The sequence below is a fragment of the Branchiostoma lanceolatum genome, chromosome 2, assembly GCF_035083965.1.
Source record: "Branchiostoma lanceolatum isolate klBraLanc5 chromosome 2, klBraLanc5.hap2, whole genome shotgun sequence".
Taxonomy (NCBI): Eukaryota; Metazoa; Chordata; class Leptocardii; order Amphioxiformes; family Branchiostomatidae; genus Branchiostoma; species Branchiostoma lanceolatum.
This window is the reverse complement of record NC_089723.1, coordinates 32,084,275-32,104,697: the sequence shown is the minus strand read 5'-3', so window position 1 is coordinate 32,104,697 and position 20,423 is coordinate 32,084,275. Positions and strand designations below refer to the sequence as shown.

Here is a 20,423-nt window from a genome sequence, read left to right as displayed (position 1 = left end):
ATCTCTTCAGGTGCACATTTTAAAATAGGACAGCTCTGCTAGATTGGAATATTTTTCAATGTTATTTTTACATATTTTACGTCCTGTTACATGTGTATGTTTGTGCAAATGAATGTTATATACTCTTCTGACATGCTTAAATTATTGAACAAGAAAACCTCATTCACTTTGGATGAAAGGGTATAAGAATTTATCACTCGTGACAGTCATACCTGTAGGAAAGTACTCTTTGCACTTTTATACAGCATTATGTGCTCTAATTTCGAAATAAGAAAGAAAATGATGAAAAATAGTTGGCAACACAGGTTTAAGTTTTTCTAACAGTCACAAGTTACATTCACCATAACACTAGTTATTAATAACTAATGACATTTTGCATTAGCTTTAAATTTTCATTTTGATTATAATACGGTGTAAAAATTCTGCTATCACAGCCTAATATCTTCATATTTACCCAGTCGGTAACAGACAGAAATAATCGAAGCAGTGTTGAGATCACTTTTAATTGATATCCACGTATTTGAACACGTTGACGACGAAGTTAGGTCGTTCGGTGTAATGTAACGAACTGCTGCCGCGCCGCGTGCCTGCGAAGCTGGTGTGTTACGCCGAATGGAGGTTATACAGGATATATAGGTACAGATACAGAATCAAGGCAATGTACGTGTCACAAATGCCAAAGTAGCACAGCAACAAGTGGGAGGCACGTGAGGACGTTAACCTTCGACCCTGTTACGCACACCGCTGGGTGAGGCCCAGCGCAGGGGGAAACGGAAGTTACTGACGTCGCAGTTCATCGTTACACCAGCAGGTAAAGTCATGCGTTACTTCTCATCTAGTGTATAACTATACGACCGACTCAATGCTTAACTTAATCTGCCAATGTTTCCTGTAATGTTATTATGATAGGAAAAACAATTTGAGAACGAGGGAATATTAATGCCGTGGACTTTGAACATGAATCGTCGACTAGCGCTAGCAGTCTTCATGTTTTTGAACATATACGTTTAACCCGTAGAACTCATGAAAAATGTTGTCTCTGGGCCGACTCTATATACAACATACGTTACCTTCGTCAAGAAGGTTATTCGTTTTAGTCTGACATGGGCAGTGCCTGTGTTTGTGACTTTGTCATCAAGATAACCCAGGAATCGCTGGGTGGATTAGTTTTATATTTGGTGTTTTGGAAGGTTGTGACAAAATCTGAAAAGGATTATATTTTGGGGCATTGGGCGGCTTTCCATGGTACTGCGGCAGAAATCCCGGTTTTGATATCTCGTGGGGTTTTGTTTTTTTGGTGGCAGATCGATGTTTAAAAAAACTGGTGTAGTTTTGGCCCCGGAATTGAAGGGGCGCCTTTTGTTAAGATCTTCTTCGTAAGAGGTTAACTCAAGAAGGAAATGTCAGATTTCTGGTATGACATAATTAGATGTGAGGATCTAATTTGTATAATTGTTGAGGAAATTGAATGAAAGTACGTTCCGTAATTGAAAAAGAGAGGACCATAGACAGATATCATGCAAATGAAGATACAACTTGCGTAATCAATGAGTAAACAGTATACTAGTAATATCATAGATGGTAAATGCCGGAATTTCATACTTGCAGCATCATTAGCCATAAATTATGCAAATCAATGCCTCATTTACATAATTTGTGGGTAAATGATACAATAGGCGTCTTTGCTTATATAATGCTTTCATTCTATTCGGTGTTGTTCGGTTGGTGAAAATTATCGACTGGTATAATTAATTGATAATTTCACCCTGGAATCTAATGTCTTTCCAGAACCATGCATATGTTCCAGCAACCCCGCCCTACTCCGAAATGTTTTGGCGGGAACACCGTCAAAGCGTTGTCTATCACACAGATAGTGTGTGGAGCCCTGGCCATACTTTTGGGCATCGCTATCATCATACCGGGCAGCGGACTCTTTATGACTGGGTATCCAATCTGGACTGGAGCGATGGTAAGACGCAACATGAACAATATGGATCCTCAGTTATTTTTAAACTTTTGATATTAAACACTTTTTTTGGGGCAACAGGGTACGTAAGGAGTGCTATTAGAATTCACAATTCACTGATTTTATCGTTCATTTTGTCATGATGAATATCATTGTCGTACTTCCAGTTCCTTTCTACTGGAATCATCGGCATCTTCGCGGCGAAACGCAAGACCAAATGTATGGTAAGTCCACCTTTATTGTTAAATAGTAGCTACTGAATATGTCGGTCAGCAGTGCTATTCACACATGTGTTACCTGCTGATGTAGACCCCTGAGAGGAAGGTTCATGCGCTCATCAACTTCTATAGAAGAAAAGGAATGCAGTCGTCAGCGACCGTTTAAATTTGTGCTAACACACCCAAATGGGTCGATTAAGGTGCGAGCCCGCTCATGAGATCCAAGATGCATACGATATTGTTCCATTGTTGTGAAATACGTACAGTATTTTGGTAAGGTAAACATGACCGAATCAGTCTTCCTCTGCTCTACGTACGTTTTTGTTATCCGTAATACCGTTTATAACGTGCTACTCTTTGTACAGATCATACCTCTGATGGTCCTGTCCATCCTTTCGTCCATCCTGGCGGGAACCGTCACCCTCGTCCTTGCGGCCATTGCAATTCCGACTGATGCGTGGGGATGGTGCTGGCATTTTCCTGATTGTCCAGCGGTAAATCCTTTTCTATATCAATATGTACATTGCATTGATACTTTGACAGCATGCACATCGTGTATCATCACATACAGTCTGTCGTTTAAGTAGGAGCGTCACCATGTCAGTTATGTGTCTTGGAATCCACTCATTCTTAACTTGTCGAGAAGGAGAATACCGTGTCGAAAGCTTTCTTTAAATCGAGAAAGACGGCACCGGTATAAATCACACAGAATTGATGGAGAAAATTCATACATAGGTCTTTTGAGTAACTTCCTAGCGGGATGTAACGACCAGTAGTGCTTATAATTATTGGAGTAAGGAAGTTTTCTCAGCCTGAAAGTAGTGGCCACTTGTACCGCTTGTGTGACGAGATTGCCTCCTTCGCAGACTTCTTGAAGTGGTAGCAATTATTTTGGGGGGAATCGCTGATACGTGATTTTTTTTACACGGGTCAAGAATCTCTCTAATACCCGGCTTAGGGAGTTATGTCGCCGATCCTCCCTCGGCACCGGTATTAGAGAACCTTGGCCCATCTAAATAATCGAGTATCAGCGCATCCCCAAAGAGATAAACGACGCCGCTCCAAGAAGTCTGCGAAGGATGCTAGTGATGAGACTTGTATCTGGTTGTCGATATCAGGGTGCCACAGTCACGCTTGACGTCCTGCTGATTCTCCTGGCCCTCCTGGAGCTGGGCCTGGCCATCTCCACCTCTGTGATGACGTGTTACGCGATCTGTCCGGGCTGCACCGAGGGAAGTACGGACAGTTGTACCTGCTGTGATACATGTAACAACAGTGGCTACCAGGTAAGGTCCCGTTCGTTCACGCAAACTACACTAAACTGCATATGTCTTTATCGCTTTGGGCACTATTTGGGGTAGTATTATAAACAATGATGGGAGGACTAGATTTCCATCACATTTTAGTAATACTAGTACATGTTCTGAATTAACACTTGGAAGATTAAGATTTGCTTCGCTCTCGAAGTTCAAACTTGAGATTCATCTGCAATGAATATCTTTCCAGGCACCTGCAGTTGCCTATCAGGTTGGCGCAGACGGCAGACTGGTGCAGATGCCCGGTCAGTACGCCATGCAGGGGGGGCAGCCCATCGCCATGACACCGTTCCCTGCAAGCCAGCCCCAACACGTCACGGCCCTTCCCGCAGGAGCCATGGCCCAACAACCGCTGCTTGTCACACAGACACCTGCCAACACGGCTGCAGCCCAGGGCAACGTCGGGGCCGGACAGGGTCCCAAGCCGCAAGGGAACGTTGTGTTTGTTCCGGTGCAGAATGTCACTCCTGCACCCCGGCAGCATCAAGTAGCACAACCGATGTCAGCAGGTGGGCATGGTAAGTTTGGGACAATGAAATAGAAACCATGATGCCACCTAGCTTGGAGGAGATATTCTGATATCTCAGTTATCAATTACAAAGTTCGAACTAAAATCTTCACCTGCTTTTAAAAGAACAAAACAAACCTCATTGAACCATGATATGCGCTGAAAACATCTTCTGTTTGCCTCAGGTAACATCCAGTACGTCATCGCCGCGGGTACACCCATACCACAAGCAGCAGGTCAGCAGCAGCCACAGTCCGTGCCACATGTTCAGTTCCAGCAGCCCAGCCAGGCCGTGCCCTACCCGCACCCAGCGCAACTCCAGCCACAACAGCAGCCGAACGTACCCCAGGGACAGGGACAGGTCTCTGCCCCACCCACGGGATCCTCCCCTCCCCCCAGCTACCAGCCCGCTGAGTCTGACCCTCGTGTCGCTGCAAACCAGGCCATGACGACAGAGGAAGACGATGCGCCTCTCATCGAAGATTAAGCGGGTACCTTGGTATCTGTGAACCCACGACGATCACATCCAGTGAAACTATAGGCTCTACTTCCCGGAATCACCTTAAGTAACAACATTGTACCTTAGACCAACTACGCACTGTTATCATGATTAGACTAGACACATTTCAGACGTGACATCAGTCGCATGTTCTTTATGTTTTGAAAATGAAATTGTTGCCAGCCAGCACAGAGACGTCTCATGCCAAACAATCTAGTTCTGATTCCGAAACGCCTGACACAAAACATATAAAGACTTAAGTCTTAAGCCCCCCTCTCACTGGACCCGCGGCACGCTGGCAGCGTCGCTGCATCCTAAACTGGATTTGTGTTGCCCTTGACTTTATGACGGGAATGTCAGCGGGTCCAGTGAGAGGGGGGCTCTAGATGAGTGCTGCTGCCAAACTAAGACGTAAGCAATATAGTCAGTGTCAATCTATATCGATTAACACAATAATATACCATAATACTACGATTGTGTAAAGAAGCTACTGTAAGAAAACTAATATGATTGAAGGTCCTTGTTCCATCCATGTAATGGGAAACATTTAAACGTTAAACGTTGGAGATATGTCTTCTGGATTAAGGACCTCTTTCACTGATAATTATAACAGGATCTCGGACGAAGTAATCCTTGTGCATACTTAACTTCTGATCGATACATAGTTTACCGCATTTTTTAAAGCGGTGGAACAAATTCTGTGGTGGTTTCAGAATCGACCGCCTATCTAACTTTTCCTCGCAGTCATTGCTTGTCTTGTCTGATGATATTTGTATAATAAAATGCGTTATTCAGTAGACGTTTGTCGATGTTATTGTTTATACAGACAGGAGTTCACAACAGTATCATGTCTTCCTATTCATCCCCTCGGTAACATACACAACAAGTCGAAGAAATTTTTAGCTGCTTTGTCATCAATATTAACATATATCAACATGTAGACAAATCAAGGCAATGTACTGACGTGTCACAAATACCAAAGTAGCACAGCAACAAGTGGGAGGCAGTAAGGACGTTAACCGATAACCTTTGACCCTATTACGAACACCACTGGGTGAGGCCCAACGCAGGGGGAACTCTTTGAAACTGACGTCGCAGAGCATCGTTACACCAGGTAAAGTTGAAAGATACGTTTCTAATCTTCTCGTACCGTATTAGTATACTACCAACTCACCGATAAATAATATGCTAATCTTTGGTATAGTGTAGTTAAAGGATGTTACATTTCTGTTATAGACCGGCAAGTGAGAAAAGAGAAGCTTTCAAAGCGTGGCTTTGAAGCAGTCGTAAACAAGTTGTCTTTACTTCGTTAGAACATACGTTGGGCACACAAGGTGGAATTAGTGAGTTAAGTTAAATGTGTAGAGAAACATGTGGTCCGACACTTCACACATCATACATACGGCTTATGTACTACATGTATATGTCATCATTAGGTTCATACAAAGATTAACTATAAGTACACGTCACGTATCACGTGTTGTGCAGGGGCCACGGTTATTTGGGGTCAGATTGTTAAGTAGGTGGGCTTTTGGCCTTGGTCCAAAATGGCATAGAATGACACAAGGGTATCATGTAGGACGGTCATTCGACTAAATCCGAAAGGGCTGTCCTGGTCCAAAGCCGGTTGGCATCATGTCTGTCCGTTCTTGCGGCTTCTACTTTTAGTCGTGTGTAATAATGATTAGAGACGAGATTCATGTAAAGCCTCGGGCAACGTTTACTGTACCGTAAACTGCTTGTATAAATTGCCCAGTTATCGTCGACTGTAGACTGTGTAGGTATGTTTTAGTTCACGACTGAGCTCACTTTTCCCCGAGCCTCATGCTTGAAAGGTACCATGTATAGGTTGACGCCATTAAGGGTGCGATCACAAAATGTGTTGAAATTAAGGAGCAATCACCCAAATGTGAAAAATCAAGTAGGAATATTTGGTAGCGACGTTTTCTCATTTTACGCCGTCTTCCAGATGACGACCTGCGGAAGTTAAATGGGCTACAACAGGAATGCAGTTCTGGCAACTAAAGACCGGGAAAACTTCATAATTCGATTCATACTGTCTAAATTAAAGCCAGCACATTCTTCTACAAAGCACACACAAATTTTCTTCACCCTCTTCTCCACTTTTCACCAATTTGTGGAAGTTTTTCAATTTGCTAATGAAACTTGCAGTCGCCAGTTTAAAGATTGCAATATGGTCATAACAGTTATCATCTTGTACAATATCTCCATGTCTAAATACATCTAAAATAATTTCTCCTTGGAATCTCGTGTCTTTCCAGAACCATGCATATGTGCCAGCAACCCCGCCCTACTCCGAAATGTTTTGGCGGGAACACCGTCAAAGCGTTGTCCATCACACAGATAGTGTGCGGAGCCCTGGCGATGCTTTTGGGCATTGCTATCATCATACCGGGCAGCGAGCTTTCCCAGACTGGGTATCCTATCTGGACTGGAGCGTTGGTAAGACACAACAATTTGTTGAACCTTTAGTTTTGATATTCAGGACTTTGTATTTGACATGAAAGTATGTATGGAGCGCTATTAGATAGTCACAACGCAATGATTTCTCCTTCATATTGTCATGATAAATATCATTGTCGTACTTTTAGTTCCTTTCTACTGGAATCATCGGCATCTTCGCGGCGAAACGCAAGACCAAATGTATGGTAAGTCCACCTTTTATTGTTGAAAAGTAGCTACTGAGCATGTCGGTTAGCAGTGCACGTTACCTGCTAATATAGGACCTTGACAGGATGTTCCATGTATCTAGTGTTAGTCTATAGAAGCAAAACAGCGGTCTAGTCTCGGTCACATCCCTGGCATGTCGCTTAATTTTGGTCCAGATCCAAGTTACATACGACATTGTTCCATTGTTGTAAACTATGTATTTTGACAAGGTAGATATGACTTTTCAAAACGGCTTCCCTTCTGCTGTGGGTATTTCGTATCGTTTATAGCGTGCTACTCTTTGTGTACAGATCATACCCCTGATGGCCCTGTCCATCCTTTCGTCCATCCTGTCGGGAACCGTCACCCTTATCTTTGCGGCCATTGCGGTTTCAAACGACTACCGGGGATGGTGCTGGAATTTTCCAAGTAGATTATGTCCTACGGTAAGACCTTTTCCAAGTAGACTATGTCCTACGGTAAGACCTTTTCCATATCCACACCGTAGCTATAGTACGTTGACATTGATGCTGTGACAGCATGCACATCGTGTGATTCATCACATACAGTCACATAGAAATAACTATTCACCGTGTTCGGCAAGTAAGCAAGGAGGTTTTAATCACCTTGAAGTAAGGCAGTCTTCTCAGCATGAAAGTATCAATCATGGTACTCTGCCCGCTTTTGTGACGAGATTTGTGTCTGATCTGTAGGGCGCCATCATCGCGTTTGACGTCCTACTGATTCTACTGGCCCTCCTGGAGCTCGGCCTGGCCATCTCCACCTCTGTGATGACGTGTTACGCTATCTGTCCGGGCTGCACCGAGGGAAGTACGGACAGTTGTACCTGCTGTGATACATGTAACAACAGTGGATACCAGGTAAGGTCCCGCTATTGCAGGCTAAGACAACATTTTCAAGAAAAAGGAAAACTGAAGACCCTTCTGACCATGCCAAAATGCTCGGGGCAAAAGGTATATACATCATATTTGTCAAACAATTAAACTGACATATGTCTTGGGCACTATCTGGGGTATCAACAGTGATACGATTTCCATCACATTCTAGGAATATAGAATTCTGCATTGCCACCTGAAGAATTAAGATTTTCATCACTCTTAATGTTCAAAACTGGAGATCCATCGACGGTAAATATCTTTCTAGGCACCTGCAGTTGCCTATCAGGTTGGCGCAGACGGCAGACTGGTGCAGATGCCCGGTCAGTACGCCATGCAGGGGGGACAGCCCATCGCCATGACATCGTTCCCTGCAAGCCACCCCCAACACGTCACGGTCCTTCCCGCAGGAGCCATGGCCCAACAACCGCTGCTCGTCACACAGACACCTGCCAACATGGCTGCTGTCCAGGGGAACGTCGGGGCCGGACAGGGTCCCAAGCCGCAAGGGAACGTTGTGTTTGTCCCGGTGCAGGGTGTCGCTCCTGCATCTCGTCAGCATCAAATAGCACAACCGATGTCAACAGGTGGACATGGTAAGTTTTGAAAACAGAAAGAAACCAAAAACCAGCTGGCGAGATTCTGATATCTCAGTTATCACATACTAGGTAGCTAAAATTTACACCTGTTTAAGAACAAGATACTAGTACGCATCATTTAGTCATTTACATGCGCTGAAAACGTCTTCTGTTTGCCTCAGGTAACATCCAGTATGTCATCGCCGCGGGTACACCCATACCACAAGCAGCAGGTCAGCAGCAGCCACAGGCCGTGCCACAGGTTCAGTTCCAGCAGCCCAGCCAGGCCGTGCCCTACCCGCACCCAGCACAACTTCAGCCACAACAGCAGCCGAACGTACCCCAGGGACAAGTCTCTGCCCCACCCACGGGACCCTCCCCTCCCCCCAGCTATCAGCCTGCTGAGTCTGACGCGCATCACGCCGCTGCCAACCAGGCCATGCCGACAGAGGAAGACGATGCGCCTCTCATCGAAGATTAAGCGGGTACCTTGCCCGCGATCCGCCGACGACCACATCCAGTGAAACCATGCATAGCTATAGGCTCTACTCGCTTGTATCACTCAACGCAATAATATTCCGTAGACCAAAGACGTGCATCATGATTAGGCCAGAGAACTTTCAGGAATGAGCAATAGCATGTTCTTTATGTTTTGAAATTAAAAATGTTTGTCAAACAGCATTATAGTCTTATGTCAAACAATGCAATTATCAATATGAGCAATTGCTGTTACGTTCAATTAACAGTTTTGATTCCGACAAGAAGGCAACACATACGTCTCTTACAGATGTGTCATCAACAGCACATTCTTTACATTTTTGAGATACAAATGATGCCATGGCCAGACAGCATAGAGACTTCTTTTGCCCTACAGTATAAATATACAATGAATAGCAACAATGACTGTTACGTTGGATGAACACTTACTTTACTTTCGAAACATCTGACACAAAACATATACAGTGAACGGGCACTTATAAGTGAAATCTTAGAAGGGCGTTGCTGTCAAACAAAACTTAAGCACTAGAGTCAATTACATGTCGATTAACACGATAACATCGAATCTACTATAAGAAAACTGAAATAGTTGAAGGTCCTTGTTTCACCCACGTAATGAGAGACATTAGAACGTCAGACGTTGGAAATATGTCGTCTGGATCTTGGACCTCTTTCACAGATAGCACTCCTGGAGTTAAAGACATCTTGTGTGAAGTACTAATAATCCTTTGTGCAGCCTTAACTGCTGCTAAGTGTGTTTTTTAAATGACGGGACAAATTCTGTTAGTGGTGGAGGTTTCAGAATGCACTGCCTATCTGCCTGTCAACCTCGCAATCATTGCTCATCTGGTTTGATGATATGTATAATTAGATATAACCTTCTCGGCGAAGGTAACAATACGTTGCGCAGTAAACATTTGTCGATTTTATTCTACTGAGGCGGGGAGGAAAGTGCAGATACCACTGTTTGTTCCTACAGACAGGATGTTCACAGTGCTAATGCTGATCAAAAGCCTTTTAAAACTGATTTTCTCTTCAATTATCAAAATCGTATCATCTAGCAATCAGCTTCCTCAAACGTGTTACATATCAGAAGACCTTCACCTAATTGTAACGCGTTTGAAGAGGTTTTTGAAAGTTTCACCATGCAGGTTCGAAATTCAATACACATAGGACCCCCCTTTACTGATTTCATAGGTAATAGAACCCCTGTGAAATAATACTACGAAACATCAAGGAGGTTTCCTTGGAAATATTTGTTAAACACTAGGTTTATCTGGTATTATGAGTGTTACTTTTGGTACTTTTCTGAATATAGCGCATGGTTAGTTCATTTCACATCAAAATTGCAGATCTAACATAAACAGTCTGCTGATCTACCAGCTTTGCAAACGATGTCGTGAGTACAGTACCTGGGGGCTTTGACCTTTCAACTCGCGCATGACGTCAGACAATAGGTGTCGACTTTCGCGCAGTGCTGCCAGGTACCAGGTACGTAGACTAGTACTCCCTTGAGAATGTCCCACAATTTGCTATGATTATGGGTGAAATCCGTGTAAAATTGGTGTTTAAAGCATTCATCTTAGCATGAAGAAGAAATAGGTGGTTCACACAAGCCAAAACAAGACAGGTAAAGGAACAAACTGACACGGAAGTAAATGTGAAGTTGTGGTGATCACGTAGCCAATCAAACTTTAGTTCAGCTGTTTCAAACTCTTGTAGGTGGTATTCTGGTGAACGTATATTTCCTGCATGGACAACGAAGGTTTCAATAACCAACTTTATACATAAATCAGGCATACTGAGTTAAACGAGGGACACTCTTAGTTCTTAAGAGTATCGTAATTGATTGCTAGTTGGCGTCTTCCATGTTCCTTCAGGACAACTATAGCTACTAAAAGGACAACAATAGCTACTAAACGATGAACAAAAAAACACAAGTTCTTGTCATCATATCCAAAACCACCCGTAACTAAGCGTGTTTAAACTACAGCAGTACTGACGATAAAGTAAACAGCGTGACTAGGGTGTTTGTTGTTGACCTCACCCTGCATGGCTGGGTTCCATTGTAGCTGAGGACCGACGAGGTCACTTACAAGGGCAGTAAAGCATTCTCAATAGGCAGGCTAACAGATGGGTGCAACGCTATAGTAGAAACGATACTTGGCGTATTTCGTACCAATGATCACCAATGCCTTTGCCGGGCAAAGTAGCACTCAGAATATTTAATAGTGCTCATTATTACACCATGTCAGAAGTCATATGTATGTTCCTAAATCTTACAACGCTGTTTCCTCATTCTTCAAGGGTCGATTAAGAAACCGCAATGTTCCAGCAGCAGCCACAGCAACAGCAGCCCGCCGGCTCGCCGAAATGTTTCGGCAATTCCGCCGCCAAAGCCCTGTCCATCACACAGGTGGTGTGCGGAGGGATCGCCATCGTGCTGGGCGTCGTCATCATCGTGCTTGGGACCGGGAGCAGCAACACTGGGTATCCCATTTGGATGGGAGCGCTGGTAAGGCGTGTGCCTTCATTGAACACAGCGACACTGGCATCCCATTATACAAGTATTGATTCACTCACTTGCTCACTCACTCACTCACTCACTCACTCACTCACTCACTCACTCATTCACTCATCCTCAGGACTGTACATGGTGCATAGAGCCGACTACTTTATGTATTGATACAGCTCAAAATATTTCACAAATGAGCTTGGGAAGTGAGGACACTATACTAAGTCCAAACATATCGAGTAATGGACAGGTTTCAAAATGTTGTAGCCTGATTGAATCGCGCTTCATGGGCCCAACAGCGCCCGCCCCTCTGCGGGGAGGGGCCATAAAATCCCCGGACAGCGGGAGTTTGCAGACTACAATTTTTGCAACATTAATTATAGGTCACTGGGCATTCCATCTATGTTGTCCGACTCAGAGAATCAGAGTTTTCCATGTATCAAATGTAACGTTACCAGAGCTAGATCCATTCTAAACATTTTTACTTTCTACGCTCCTTTCCCCCGCCAAGTTCCTTTCTACCGGAATCGTCGGCATATTCGCGGCGGTCCACAAGACTACCTGCATGGTGAGTCAAACGATGTGTTCGTTCTTTAGCCTCCGTTGCACACTCCTTCCGGCTTTTTTCCAACTTTACTAATTACCGTTTTTTATAATATTTTGTCTTATTGCTGGCCGAGAGGGCCTTTTCGTCTCGGCCAGCAATAAGAAAAAAGGAATGTAACAAGAAAACAGTATTAGTAATTCTAAATAAAAAACACAGCCGGAAGGAGTCTGCAATGGAGACTATCCGTTCCTAACTCTCTCCGGGAAAGTGCATACTGTTCAGCAATATCAGACTCAAGAGCCACTTGGGTATGACGAAAGCTCGTTTTCCGTCTATTTGAGATTTCAATCATGACAAATTCATTTCAAGAAAGTCTTATCGAATAACCACGTCAATGGCAATATATCGAGGCTTCAATGAAAATGATAACTTATCTTAAGTCCGTCTTTGCATTTTACAGATAATCCCCTTCATGCTCCTGTCCATCCTGTCAGCCGTCTTGACCTCTGTCATGCTGGGGTTCGCGGCCGCTGCGGTAGATTACGACCAATGGAGATGGTGCTGGGAGATCCAGAGCTTCTGTGACAACACGGTAAAACCTTTTCCGAGCCACACACCACAACATTTATAGCAGCCAATAAACATTAATTGTAGTGCAACAAAAATAGTATTCCATAGAGTGAATTTAATACTGTAGCTTATGATGCTCTATTACGAACGATGGCTTTGTTTCAAATTGTTTGTTTGTTTGTTTGTTTGTTTGTATTGCATACCCGGTAAACCACCTCAAGGCGTAACACAACAGGTTTGTACTGAAGAGTACAAGCTGCTTATCCTGACAGATTTATATGATACACTCACACCAGTAAGGACCCCTGCTCTTTTCGATAAGTGTGGTGGGTTCTTTGACGTGCTCAAGGTGTGGCTCTCCTCAAACACAGGACCTCCATTTAACGTCCTATCCGAGGGACGTCCCTAACCGAAGCTGGGTACTCATTCTCACCTGTGAAGTGAGGAAAGTCGTGTTAAGTGCCTTTCCCAAGGGCAAGGGAACAACGTCAACGGGACAAATCAGGGAACCCGGTATTCGAACCCAGTACCTCTGGGTTCTGGGGCCAAACACCCTGTCACTGCGCCACCTCGACGCCACTATGCAATTTTTTGTTTTCATTCACATCAAAAAGTAAAACCTCAAGGTCTCTTTCGGAAGCTTGATGATGACAGAAAAATCGTTCTATTTCCCAGCGTAGCGCGCTGCTGATCGTCCTGGCCCTGCTGGAGGCGGGTCTGTCCATCACCACCGCCATCATGACGTGTTTTGCCGTCTGCCCCTGCTGTAAAGCCGGCGGTTCGGACAACTGCTGCAGCTGTGACAACCAGAGTTACCAGGTATGGTTCAATCTCAAGTCAGTAACACAAGTAGTCATCGAGCATCATTGTTCTGGGAAAGCCAAGTACAGTACATGATATAAGCTTAAGGATGCACACGGTTAGAAAAACGAACAGGATGAAAACGAGTAATAAAACGGGCTGTTCCTGAGACAGGCCATGATATGGTCTTTATACAGCCTCTGTCGAAAGAGACTGCAATAAACGGTCAGTTAAAGGAATATGAAACAACCAGTGGGAAAGTGAGGCAATCATACTTGCAAAACTTAATTGAATGTTGGCAATGTATGTTATTTTTCCAACAAAGTACTTTGATCTGTTAGCAGCCACCAGCAGTTGCCTACCAGGTTGGCGCAGACGGCCGACTGGTTCAGATGCCCGGTCAGTACGCCATACAGGGGGGACAGCCCATCGCCATGACACCGTTCCCTGCAAGTCAGCCCCAACACGTCACGGCCCTTCCCGCAGGAGCCATGGCCCAACAACCGCTGCTCGTCACACAGACCTCTGTCAACATGGCTGCTGCCCAGGGGAACGTCGGGGTCGGACAGGGTCCCAAGCCGCAAGGGAACGTTGTGTTTGTCCCGGTGCAGGGTGTCGCTCCTGCACCCCGTCAGCATCAAGTAGCACAACCGATGTCAACAGGTGGGCACGGTAAGTCTTGTGACAGTACAATGGAAACCATAGTGCCAGCTAGCCCTGGAGGAGAGATTCTGATATTTCAGTTATCAATTACAAAGTTCTACCTACAATTTACACCTGCTTAAGAACAAGATAAGCATCATTCAATCATGTATGTGTGCTGAAAACATCTTCTGTTTGCCTCAGGTAACATTCAGTATGTCATCGCCGCGGGTACACCCATACCACATGCGGCAGGTCAGCAGCAGCAGCCACAGTCTGTGCCACAGGTTCAGTTCCAGCAGCCCAGCCAGGCCGTGCCCTACCCGCACCCAGCGCAACTCCAGCCACAACAGCAGCCGAACGTACCCCAGGGGCAAGTCTCTGCCCCACCCACGGGACCCTCCCCTCCCCCCAGCTACCAGTCTGCTGAGTCTGACCCTCGTAGTGGTATCGCTGCAAACCAGGCCATGCCGACAGAGGAAGACGATGCGCCTCTCATCGAAGATTAAGCCGGTATCGTGAAATTCGTCGTCCGAAGACCACATCCAGTGAAACCATAGGCTCTACTCGCTTGAATCACCTAACGCAATAATATCGTACCGTACATGATTAGACTAGACACATTTCAGAAGTGACATCGGTCGCATGTTCTTTATGTTTTTGAAATGAAATTGTTGCCAGACAGCATAGAGACGTCTAATGCCGAACAATGTGATTATGAATAGCAGTAATGGCTGTTACGTTTTAATTCCTATTCTGAAACGCCAGACACAAAATCTGAAACGCCTGGCTAAACTCAATTCATAGATGAGCGCTGCTGTCAAACAAAAATGTAAGCAATATAGAGTCAATCGATATCGATTTACACGCTAACAGACCATGATATGCTTTTATGAAGAAGCTACTATAAGAAAACTAAATACAGTTAAAGGTCCTTGTTCCACCCATGCAATGGGAAACATTAGAACGTCTAACGTTGCAGATCTATCTTATGAATCATGGACTTCTTTCACAGATAACAGAATCTTGGATGAAGTAATCATTTGTGCAGCCTTACCTTCTGATCGATACATAGTTAACCGCATTTTTTAAAGTTATGGAACACATTCTGTTTGTGGTGGTTTCAAATTGGACCGCCTATCTAACTTCCTCGCCATCTTTGCTTGTCTTTTCTGATGATATTTGTATAATGAAATGCATTATTCAGTAGACGTTTGTCGATGTTATTGTACCAGGACGGGTGAGAAGTACAGATACCATTGTTTACACAGACAGGAGTTCACAACAGTATCATGTCTTCCTATTCATCCCCTCGGTAACATACACAAGAAGTCGAAGCAATTGTGAGCTACTTTGTAATTAATATTCACATATATCAACATGTAGACAAATCAAGGCAACGTGCGTGTCACAAATGCCAAAGTCGCACAGCAACAAGTGGGAGGCAGGTAAGGGCGTTAACCTTCGACCCTATTACACACACCGCTGGGTGAGGCCCAAAGCAGGGGGAAACTGACATTACTGACGTCGCAGAGCATCGTTACACCAGGTTAACAAGCGTTTTTTGTCATCTTATGTAACTGCCAGCTCATTGATAAGCAATCTGCTGATCTGTAGTGTAGTGTAGTGTGGTGTAGTGTAGTGTTTTGACTTCGACTTCTTGTGTATGTTACACTGAACGGAAACTCGTGTTACATTGCCGCACACTCGGAAGTGAGAAAGCGTACATGACGTGAACTTAAAGCAGTCGCAAACAAGTTGTCTTCATTTTGTTAGAACATACGTTTGACAAACGTTAATTGGTGGAATTTAAGGTAAGATAAATGTGTAGAAAAATATGTAGTCCGATACTTCACACATCGTACATACTGGTTATGTCATCATTAGGTTCATGCAAAGATTAACTATAAGTATACGTCACGTATCACATACTTTGCAGGGGTCACGGTTATTTGGGGTCAGACTGTTCAGCAGGTGGGCGTTCGTCCATGGTCCAAAATGGCTGAAGGGCGCATTCGACGAAATCTGACAAAGCCGGCCTGATCCCAAGATCATGTCTTGGCTTCTTGCGTTTTCTATTTTCAGTGGTGTGTAATATCATAGACGAGATGCATTTAAAGGCTTGGGTAACGTTTACTGTACAACTGGTGATACAAATTAGCCAGTTGTTGTGGACTGTAGATTGTGTAGCCATGGTTTATGATTATCAGGTCATGTAATATTAAGCAATCCAACTTTCATTATCAATGAGCTCATTTTCTCAGTTTGGATTCCCATGTTAAAGACATTATGTGCATGTTGACGCCATTAAAGACATGGATGGGCGTGATTAACAGATGTGTTGAAATCAAACCGGAAACAACCTACCAAATGTGAAAAATCAAACAGTAAAAATTTGGTAGCGGCGTTTTGTCATTTTATGCCGTTTTCCAAATGACGACCTGCGGAAGTCGAATGAACTACAGCTGGAATGCAGTTCTGACAACTAAAGACTGGGAAAACGTAATAATCCGATTCATACTGTCTGAATTAAAGCCAGCACATTCTTCTACAAAGCACAAATACATTTTCTTCACTCTCAAGTTTTTTATTGCACTATAGTCATAGCGGTTACTCACGTTGTACAATATCATCCATGTCTAAATGCACAATTTCTCCCTGGAATCTCGTGTCTTTCCAGAGCCATGCATATGTTCCAGCAACCCCGCCCTACTCCGAAATGTTTTGGCGGGAACACCGTCAAGGCGTTGTCCATTACACAGATAGTGTGTGGAGGGCTCGCCATTCTTTTGGGCATCGCGATCATGATACCGGGTAGTGAGCTTTTCCGGACTGCGTATCCAATTTGGACTGGAGCGTCGGTAAGACACAACACTGTTGGTCCTTTATTTTTGGTATTCAGGACTTTGACAACAGGCCTAGGGTACGTAATGAGTGCTATTAGAATTCACAATTGAATGATTATAGTACCCTTCATATTGTCATGATAAATATCATTGTCGTACCTTTAGTTCCTTTCTACTGGAATCATCGGCATCTTTGCGGCGAAACGCAAGACCAAATGTATGGTAAGTCCACCTTTATCGTTGCACTGAATTAGCCACCATGCCTGTCAGCAGTACTATTCACTCATATCTTACCTGCTGATATAGGCCTCTGATAGGATGTTCCATGTACACATAAAGTCTAAGGAAGTGAACTATACTGCATACATTCATGACAGTTTAAATGCCAGCGCTGCCTAGTTCAGTGGCAGCGGGCAAGCAAAGCAGGGGTCGAGTCAAGTGGGCCTGCTCGCTTTCTGGACCTGTCGCTTTTGGTCCAGACCCAAGTTGTATACGATACATATAGTTCCATTGTTATAAAAAATACCATGTTGGCAAGATATAACTGAATCAGCTTCCCTCTGGCTCTGCTCTTTGTTCTGTTATCGTTAATGCTATGCTACTCTTTGTGCACAGATCATACCTCTGATGGCCCTGTCCATTCTTTCGTCCATCCTGTCGGGAACCGTCACCCTCGTCTTTGCAGCCATCGCACTTTCAAGTGATGTCTGGGGATGGTGCTTCAATTTGCCATATAGCGTATGTCCCACGGTAAGCCCTTTTCTATAACCACCCTGTAGTACGTTGACATTGATGCTTTGACACCATACACCACATACGGTGTCATTCATCACATACGGTCACATAGAAATAATTATTCACCGTGTTTGGCGTGTTGTATCATCACAGCCAGTAGGTACCCAGTGATGAGGTTGTTGTGACGCGCTCGAGGCACCTCCTCGAACACGGGGCCCCCATTTTACGTCTCTTCCCGAAAGACGGTGCAACTACAACAGGGTAAAGGATACCCTTCCAGGATTCGAACCGGGGTCTCCCAGTTACCAACTAATTGGAACCATGAGGCTCAACTGTGAATGGAGATAACTCTTACATACTATAGGTCTTTTAAGTAACTTCCTGGTGGGATTTAACCACCCTAGATGCACATTGGAGTAAGCAAGGTTTGAATCACCTTGAAGTAAGGCAGTCTTCTCAGCCTGAAAGTATTAATCATGGTACTCTGCCCGCTTTTGTGACGAGAGTTGTATCTGATTTTAGGGCGCCATCATCGCGTTCGACGTCCTGCTGATTCTCCTGGCCCTCCTGGAGCTGGGCCTGGCCATCTCCACCTCTGTGATGACGTGTTACGCCATCTGTCCGGGCTGCACCGAGGGAAGTACGGACAGTTGTACCTGCTGTGATACATGTAACAACAGTGGATACCAGGTAAGGCCCCGCTATTGCAGGCTAAGACAACATTTTAAAGAAAAAGGAAAACTGAAGACCCTTCTGACCATGTCAAAATACTGGGGGCATAAGACATATACATCAAATATGTCAAACAACTAAACTGACATATGTCTTGGGCACTATCTGGGGTATCAACAGTGATAAGATTTCCATCACATTCTAGGAATATAGAATTCTGCATTGCCACCTGAAGAAGTCAGATTTTCATCACTCTTATTGCACAAACTGGAGATTCATCGACGGTAAATATCTTTCTAGGCACCTGCAGTTGCCTATCAGGTTGGCGCAGACGGCAGACTGGTGCAGATACCCGGTCAGTACGCCATGCAGGGGGGGCAGCCCATCGCCATGACACCGTTCCCTGCCGGCCAGCCCCAACACGTCACGGCCCTTCCCGCAGGAGCCATGGCCCAACAACCGCTACTCGTCACACAGACACCTGCCAACATGGCTGCTGCCCAGGGGAACGTCGGGGTCGGACAGGGTCCCAAGCCGCACGGGAACGTTGTGTTTGTCCCGGTGCAGAATGTAGCTCCTGCATCTCGTCAGCATCAAATAGCACAACCGATGTCAACAGGTGGGCATGGTAAGTTTTGAAAACAGAAAGAAACCAAAAACCAGCTGGAGAGATTCTGATATCTCAGTTATCACATACTAGGTAGCTAAAATTTACACCTGCTTAAGAACAAGATACTAGTACGCATCATTTAGTCATGTACATGCGCTGAAAACGTCTTCTGTTTGCCTCAGGTAACATCCAGTATGTCATCGCCGCGGGTACACCCATACCACAAGCAGCAGGTCAGCAGCAGCCACAGTCCGTGCCACAGGTTCAGTTCCAGCAGCCCAGCCAGGCCGTGCCCTACCCGCACCCAGCACAACTTCAGCCACAACAGCAGCCGAACGTACCCCAGGGACAAGTCTCTGCCCCACCCACGGGACCCTCCCCTCCCCCCAGCTATCAGCCTGCTGAGTCTGACGCGCATCACGCCGCTGCCAACCAGGCCATGCCGACAGAGGAAGACGATGCGCCTCTCATCGAAGATTAAGCGGGTACCTTGCCCGCGATCCGCCGACGACCACATCCAGTGAAACCATGCATAGCTATAGGCTCTACTCGCTTGTATCACTCAACGCAACAATATTCCGTAGACCAAAGACGTGCATCATGATTAGGCCAGAGAACTTTCAGGAATGAGCAATAGCATGGTCTTCATATTTTGAAATGAAAAATGTTTGTCAAACAGCATTATAGTCTTATGTCAAACAATGCAATTATCAATATGAGCAATTGCTGTTACGTTCAATTAACAGTTTTGATTCCGACAAGAAGGCAACACATACGTCTCTTACAGATGTGTCATCAACAGCACATTCTTTACATTTTTGAGATACAAATGATGCCATGGCCAGACAGCATAGAGACTTCTTTTGCCCTACAGTATAAATATACAATGAATAGCAACAATTACTGTTACGTTGGATGAACACTTACTTTACTTTCGAAACATCTGACACAAAACATATACAGTGAACGGGCACTTATAAGTGAAATCTTAGAAGGGCGTTGCTGTCAAACAAAACTTAAGCACTAGGGTCAATTACATGTCGATTAACACGATAACATCGAATCTACTATAAGAAAACTAAAATAGTTGAAGGTCCTTGTTTCACCCACGTAATGGGAGACATTATAACGTCAGACGTTGGAAATATGTCTCTGGATCTTGGACCTCTTTCACAGATAGCACTCCTGGAGTTAAGCACATCTTGTGTGAAGTACTAGTAATCCTTTGTGAAGCCTTAACTGCTGCTAAGTGTGTGTTTTAAATGATGGGACAAAGTCTGCAAGTGGTGGTGGTCTCAGAATGCACTGCCTATCTCACTGTCAACCTCGCAATCAT

General features: G+C 44.6%; 4 protein-coding genes across 9 annotated transcripts; all 4 read left to right on the top strand.

The window, feature by feature from the left end:
* The first annotated feature begins 681 nt into the window (after window positions 1–681).
* On the top strand, window positions 682–5,304 carry LOC136428670 (uncharacterized). 2 transcript variants are annotated; one of them, XM_066418365.1, is made up of 7 exons: window positions 682–811; window positions 1,789–1,969; window positions 2,134–2,190; window positions 2,550–2,678; window positions 3,303–3,470; window positions 3,691–4,009; window positions 4,194–5,304. In XM_066418365.1, exons 2-7 carry the CDS (start codon window positions 1,793–1,795, stop codon window positions 4,493–4,495), a joined length of 1,152 nt encoding a protein of 383 aa, XP_066274462.1. In that variant the 5' UTR covers window positions 682–811; window positions 1,789–1,792; the 3' UTR covers window positions 4,496–5,304. The 2 variants fall into 2 exon arrangements, with proteins under 2 accessions (XP_066274462.1, XP_066274461.1); XM_066418364.1 differs by having other exon boundaries at window positions 3,691–4,018.
* A 225-nt stretch (window positions 5,305–5,529) lies between these two features.
* LOC136428669 (uncharacterized) lies at window positions 5,530–10,176 on the top strand. Of its 2 annotated transcripts, XM_066418362.1 has the most exons (7): window positions 5,530–5,621; window positions 6,790–6,970; window positions 7,120–7,176; window positions 7,489–7,623; window positions 7,891–8,058; window positions 8,342–8,669; window positions 8,834–10,176. In XM_066418362.1, the coding sequence occupies exons 2-7, from the start codon at window positions 6,794–6,796 to the stop codon at window positions 9,130–9,132; spliced, it is 1,164 nt and encodes a 387-aa protein (XP_066274459.1). In that variant the 5' UTR covers window positions 5,530–5,621; window positions 6,790–6,793; the 3' UTR covers window positions 9,133–10,176. The 2 variants fall into 2 exon arrangements, with proteins under 2 accessions (XP_066274459.1, XP_066274460.1); XM_066418363.1 differs by lacking the exon at window positions 6,790–6,970 and having other exon boundaries at window positions 5,582–5,621.
* A 396-nt stretch (window positions 10,177–10,572) lies between these two features.
* On the top strand, window positions 10,573–15,433 carry LOC136428672 (uncharacterized). Of its 3 annotated transcripts, none has more exons than XM_066418367.1 (7): window positions 10,573–10,640; window positions 11,457–11,664; window positions 12,176–12,232; window positions 12,672–12,803; window positions 13,457–13,600; window positions 13,927–14,254; window positions 14,429–15,433. In XM_066418367.1, exons 2-7 carry the CDS (start codon window positions 11,476–11,478, stop codon window positions 14,731–14,733), a joined length of 1,155 nt encoding a protein of 384 aa, XP_066274464.1. In that variant the 5' UTR covers window positions 10,573–10,640; window positions 11,457–11,475; the 3' UTR covers window positions 14,734–15,433. The 3 variants fall into 3 exon arrangements, with proteins under 3 accessions (XP_066274464.1, XP_066274465.1, XP_066274463.1); XM_066418368.1 differs by having other exon boundaries at window positions 13,924–14,245; XM_066418366.1 differs by having other exon boundaries at window positions 13,924–14,254.
* Window positions 15,434–15,528: 95 nt separating this feature from the next.
* Window positions 15,529–20,370, top strand: LOC136428668 (membrane-spanning 4-domains subfamily A member 18-like). Of its 2 annotated transcripts, none has more exons than XM_066418361.1 (7): window positions 15,529–15,773; window positions 16,905–17,085; window positions 17,236–17,292; window positions 17,686–17,820; window positions 18,328–18,495; window positions 18,778–19,096; window positions 19,270–20,370. In XM_066418361.1, the coding sequence occupies exons 2-7, from the start codon at window positions 16,909–16,911 to the stop codon at window positions 19,566–19,568; spliced, it is 1,155 nt and encodes a 384-aa protein (XP_066274458.1). In that variant the 5' UTR covers window positions 15,529–15,773; window positions 16,905–16,908; the 3' UTR covers window positions 19,569–20,370. The 2 variants fall into 2 exon arrangements, with proteins under 2 accessions (XP_066274458.1, XP_066274457.1); XM_066418360.1 differs by having other exon boundaries at window positions 18,778–19,105.
* The last annotated feature ends 53 nt before the right edge of the window (window positions 20,371–20,423 follow it).

Bases quoted from the DNA above. Each gene is read 5' to 3' on its own strand.
- LOC136428670 (XM_066418364.1), top strand. From the start codon at position 1,793: ATGCATATGTTCCAGCAACCCCGCCCTACTCCGAAATGTTTTGGCGGG. The intron at 3,471-3,690 runs GTAAGGTCCCGT...ATATCTTTCCAG, and splicing joins GTAACAACAGTGGCTACCAG to GCACCTGCAGTTGCCTATCA. The intron at 4,019-4,193 runs GTAAGTTTGGGA...TGTTTGCCTCAG, and splicing joins GATGTCAGCAGGTGGGCATG to GTAACATCCAGTACGTCATC.
- LOC136428669 (XM_066418362.1), top strand. From the start codon at position 6,794: ATGCATATGTGCCAGCAACCCCGCCCTACTCCGAAATGTTTTGGCGGG. The intron at 6,971-7,119 runs GTAAGACACAAC...TCGTACTTTTAG, and splicing joins CTATCTGGACTGGAGCGTTG to TTCCTTTCTACTGGAATCAT. The intron at 8,670-8,833 runs GTAAGTTTTGAA...TGTTTGCCTCAG, and splicing joins GATGTCAACAGGTGGACATG to GTAACATCCAGTATGTCATC.
- LOC136428672 (XM_066418366.1), top strand. From the start codon at position 11,476: ATGTTCCAGCAGCAGCCACAGCAACAGCAGCCCGCCGGCTCGCCGAAA. The intron at 12,804-13,456 runs GTAAAACCTTTT...TCTATTTCCCAG, and splicing joins AGAGCTTCTGTGACAACACG to CGTAGCGCGCTGCTGATCGT. The intron at 13,601-13,923 runs GTATGGTTCAAT...TTGATCTGTTAG, and splicing joins GTGACAACCAGAGTTACCAG to CAGCCACCAGCAGTTGCCTA.
- LOC136428668 (XM_066418360.1), top strand. From the start codon at position 16,909: ATGCATATGTTCCAGCAACCCCGCCCTACTCCGAAATGTTTTGGCGGG. The intron at 17,086-17,235 runs GTAAGACACAAC...TCGTACCTTTAG, and splicing joins CAATTTGGACTGGAGCGTCG to TTCCTTTCTACTGGAATCAT. The intron at 17,293-17,685 runs GTAAGTCCACCT...CTTTGTGCACAG, and splicing joins AACGCAAGACCAAATGTATG to ATCATACCTCTGATGGCCCT.